Source organism: Kryptolebias marmoratus, linkage group LG2 (assembly GCF_001649575.2).
Source record: "Kryptolebias marmoratus isolate JLee-2015 linkage group LG2, ASM164957v2, whole genome shotgun sequence".
NCBI lineage: Eukaryota > Metazoa > Chordata > Actinopteri > Cyprinodontiformes > Rivulidae > Kryptolebias > Kryptolebias marmoratus.
In genome coordinates this window covers 37,394,790-37,398,585 of record NC_051431.1, presented here as the reverse complement: position 1 = coordinate 37,398,585, position 3,796 = coordinate 37,394,790, and the positions used below count along the sequence as shown (strand labels likewise).

Genomic DNA, 3,796 nt, shown 5'->3' with positions numbered 1-3,796 from the left:
TTTTGGCATCTTTTATGGTTTTAACTATGACTTGTCATACTAATAAACATTTGCCTATTTTAACATTTTTTTGCATTCTGCACTAATGATGCAGTATGATGGAATAATCCAGTCCAGGTTTAAAGTGTCTAGGTGTTGTAGTTTTGGAACTGGAGGAGTTTTAGTGTGACTCCTAAGCCAAAAAAGTGCTGAAATTGCCCTTTGATGAACTTTCACAAATCAGAGGAAGGTTTCACAAATCCCAATCTTGGTTTTAATTATTCTAAATATTATTTAGAATAATCCAGTCCAGATTTGAAGTGTCTAGGTGTTGCAGTTTTTTTTTATCTTGAAAATACTAAAGGTGCTAAAGGTAGTGAAAAATTAAGTGTAATCGCCTTTTAGCCATTTCCCGAATCGGAAGTTAGAATCGGAAGCCAACTTCAGCTTCGTTTAAATTAGTTGTGTATTCAACAAGTCCGAGCTTTTTTGTTTGTTTTTGCTGATGACATAACCATCTTAACCTGCTTGTTCTTGTTGTAAGAGGAAAACGAAGTACAAGCCATGCAGGTACATGTTTCACATGCAAACTCCACACAGAAACACTTTATGTATGACAGAAAATATTCCTCGGGACTTTGTATCCCGTTAGGAGTTTGTCTGCCATCTTGTGGCCGCAATACGATACGATACAACACCAGCTGAAGCAGCTAGCTAGCAGCTGTAGCTCCGAAAGTCCGTCCACTCACCAATGACCCAGACACCCACCAAACAAACATGCGTCTGCTCGCTCACTGATACTTGCCTGCGTATGTTTCCTAATCTTCACCGTGAAGGCTCGGTGGGGCGATTCCTGATCTGAAAAAGCGCAGTAGCTCAACTCTCGGTAAGTTGCCATGCTAAGTGCGGGTTTAGCTAATGTCGTCAAGTAACTTACCTGGTTACTAGTTGGCTCATGTGCAAATTAGCCTAATATAATTGCTATGACGGGATGCGAATGTCTATAAGGGAGTAAATACAGGGTGAAAGCTGCATTTCCTTCTACTCCGTATCTTCTCGGTAGGGCCAAGTTGGAGTTATTAGCGTTTAGCCCGAATTAGCATATAGCATTAGCTGGCTAACTTCCGTAGCAGGTAAACTCAGGTAGCGGTCCTTCATTAAGGCTATTAGCTATTTACTCGATTAAAGGTTTGTGTCTTTTGTGACAGTCTGTTGTTGTAATACGAATTATTACTTAATAGTTTACTTGTGTAAAGTGTGCGTCAAAATGAGCTAATCTTACTCCTTTGTTGTTTAGCTTCACAGGACATTCAAATGCGGTGCGTATTATGTTTCAGTACTTGTAATCTGAAGTCGTATATTTTGGTGTTGTTATCTGATTACTGGGGATGTTGACAGTAATTATTTACCAGCATCATCATTAGTTCGTCCCTACTGTTTGTTCAGCCTGTTGGCCTGCAGTCATTTTTGTCTAGAGCCGTAAAACCTGCTTAAAACTTGAACTTAACAACACAGCTCAAGAAGTGTTATATACATGTTAAAACTGAAAACTATAGCTTGTTACATTATAAAACGATTGAACTACAATAAACTGTGGATTTTTTAGTGGTATTTTTATGTGTTAGTACAAAGGAAAAGAGCAAATTAAATCCTGTCAATTTAAATAAATCCAAAACACAGTTTGTTTGAGTCTTTGCCATAACTGTGAAAAATAATTAAAATTAGCATCCTATTTTTAAAACCTCACATTTTATGCCAATTTGCCTCAAGCATGAGGAAAATTGTTTCCCTTTTTTCCCAGGTATTTGTAGGAGAAAATTATTTTCCTAGAAGTCAAAGTAGCTGAAAGACTGAGAAGCCACGAGGATGATAATGAAAATGATCATTGTGTTTTCAAAGCATTCAAAGCATTCAACTTGACAGTCACATTTAGCTAAGAGTAAACATCCTGAAGAGCTGTGTGTGGCTGCAGAGCCCTGGTTTATAAGACTGCCTAGCTCGTTTTTGTGGCAAGCCTTATTTTGTCTAAACAAAGCTGTTTTCAAATGTGCAGAACAGTCTTTTCTACTGTTGTATTCATGACTGGTGGTGATATTTGATGTGGATGCCAGAACTGATATGAGTCATGCTCATTCCAGTGAGTTTTCAGCTTTTTTTTTTTTTTAATCCATCATGTCTCAATCTTCAGGTGATGGACCCTGAACGACAGAAACGAAGAGAGGAGATCCAGAAGGCCATGAGCTTTATCCAGTAAGGAGACAAAAACATTTAAATGAAACTCCAGTAGTCTAAACTTTTTTAATAACTTTTTTTCTGTTCACTAGGTCATCCTTACCATTCCCAGAGCCGGAGAGTTATGAGGTGAGCATTCATTCTTTGTCTCACTTTTTTGTCACAGCTTTAAAAAAAACATTTTTGTGCTGTATTTACTTCCACCTTGCACCAAGAGCAAACACCCATTTTGTTCCACTAATACCCAGTAACACATTTGAGACTAGATAACCTTTTTTTCAGTGTCTATCTCATTTATCCCACTCATTGTTTTCTTATGTCAGTCGTTCTCACTCTGACATGTTCAGTCTCTTTGTTTTTGTTTGTTTCTACACTCATTCTTATGTTCCTTTCAGGCATTTCTGACCCAGTTGGTGTGCAACTTGCTGGACGAGGGGAATTCTTGTTTCCGAGATGGAGATTGGCATCAGGGAGCTCAGCAGTATGGAGAGGGGATCAGTGTAGCCCGCTATGCACAGGCTGAGGCCGTCATCATTCCCTACGAGCTGCTCGAGAGCCTCTACGTAAACAGGGCCTCTGCCTTCTACCAGATGGTGAGGAGGGGGGAGGGGAATCACCTACAGATTTAGTTGACAAAGATGTTTCTGTTAATAAATAAAAGATTTTAGAGATTGAGTGTCTGGTTTTAGCTATCTGAGTCAGATGCAAATAGAAGCACATCTGCTTTGTTGCACAAAGTATTGTGTAATTAATTGCATCTCAGATTGCCAGTTACAGTGTTATTGCTAATAGAGGTTAAGTGTGTGACTTCATCATAGATGTATCGGGCAGTGCAATAAATAAGTTTTGTAGTTTAGATTGTTTTCTGTAGAAGCTTGCTCTCATCTTGTCTTGCCTCCTAAATGAGCTGTAACTTTGCCCCCTCCGCAGCATCTAGCCTCTGTGTTAGATGAGCAGAGAGGAGGGGGGCAGACATACACAGAGCTCCACTACATTCAACACCAAGAACAAAGTTTATAACTAAACAGTTAGTGTCTGAATGATGTGTGTGGTTTGGGAAAACAACTTTCCAATAAGTTCTGTCATTTCATCTAACTGGGAACTAGAGATGCACCAGGCAATCGGCTTTTGACTGGCTGGTAAACATTCAAAAATGTGATATTTTTCTGGTTAGTGAACACACCACAGAAAAGCCTCTGCCTGTTTAAGCACTGCTCAGCATGCTGGTTAGAAAAACTTTTACTGAGTGGAGAAAACATGAAGTTCGCTGGATGTGACTACCTGTAGGGTGTTTACAAATTAAATCAGACGAAGGACAGAAGGTTAGAAGGGAACTGCATTTTCTATGCAGGAATATTTTCTGCTGTTCACATCAGAACCTCTGTCTGTTGTGAAAACATGGTGGATCAGGATGGTAGCAGCTTGTTGGGAACACTTCCAGCCAAGGGTGGAAATTAGCACCCGCCACTGGCCAAATGCGGGTATATATTTGAAGTGGCGGGTGAATTTGATCAACACACACGCCACTGTGGCGGGTTGGCAATTTGAACAGAAAAGGTGTTATTTGTCCTCTTGACATATAGGG

At 39.7% G+C, this 3,796-nt stretch overlaps 1 protein-coding gene across 2 annotated transcripts in view; it reads left to right on the top strand.

The window, feature by feature from the left end:
* The first annotated feature begins 651 nt into the window (after positions 1 to 651).
* zc3h7bb (zinc finger CCCH-type containing 7Bb) overlaps positions 652 to 3,796 on the top strand; it is a 24,964-nt gene continuing 21,819 nt past the window's right edge. For both annotated transcript variants that reach the window (XM_017431871.3, XM_017431872.3), the window contains exons 1-4: positions 652 to 865; positions 2,168 to 2,229; positions 2,304 to 2,340; positions 2,607 to 2,804. In XM_017431871.3, the coding sequence (XP_017287360.1) occupies positions 2,171 to 2,229; positions 2,304 to 2,340; positions 2,607 to 2,804 (294 nt within the window). In that variant the 5' untranslated portion in view covers positions 652 to 865; positions 2,168 to 2,170. The remainder of the gene's footprint in view (positions 866 to 2,167; positions 2,230 to 2,303; positions 2,341 to 2,606; positions 2,805 to 3,796) is intronic.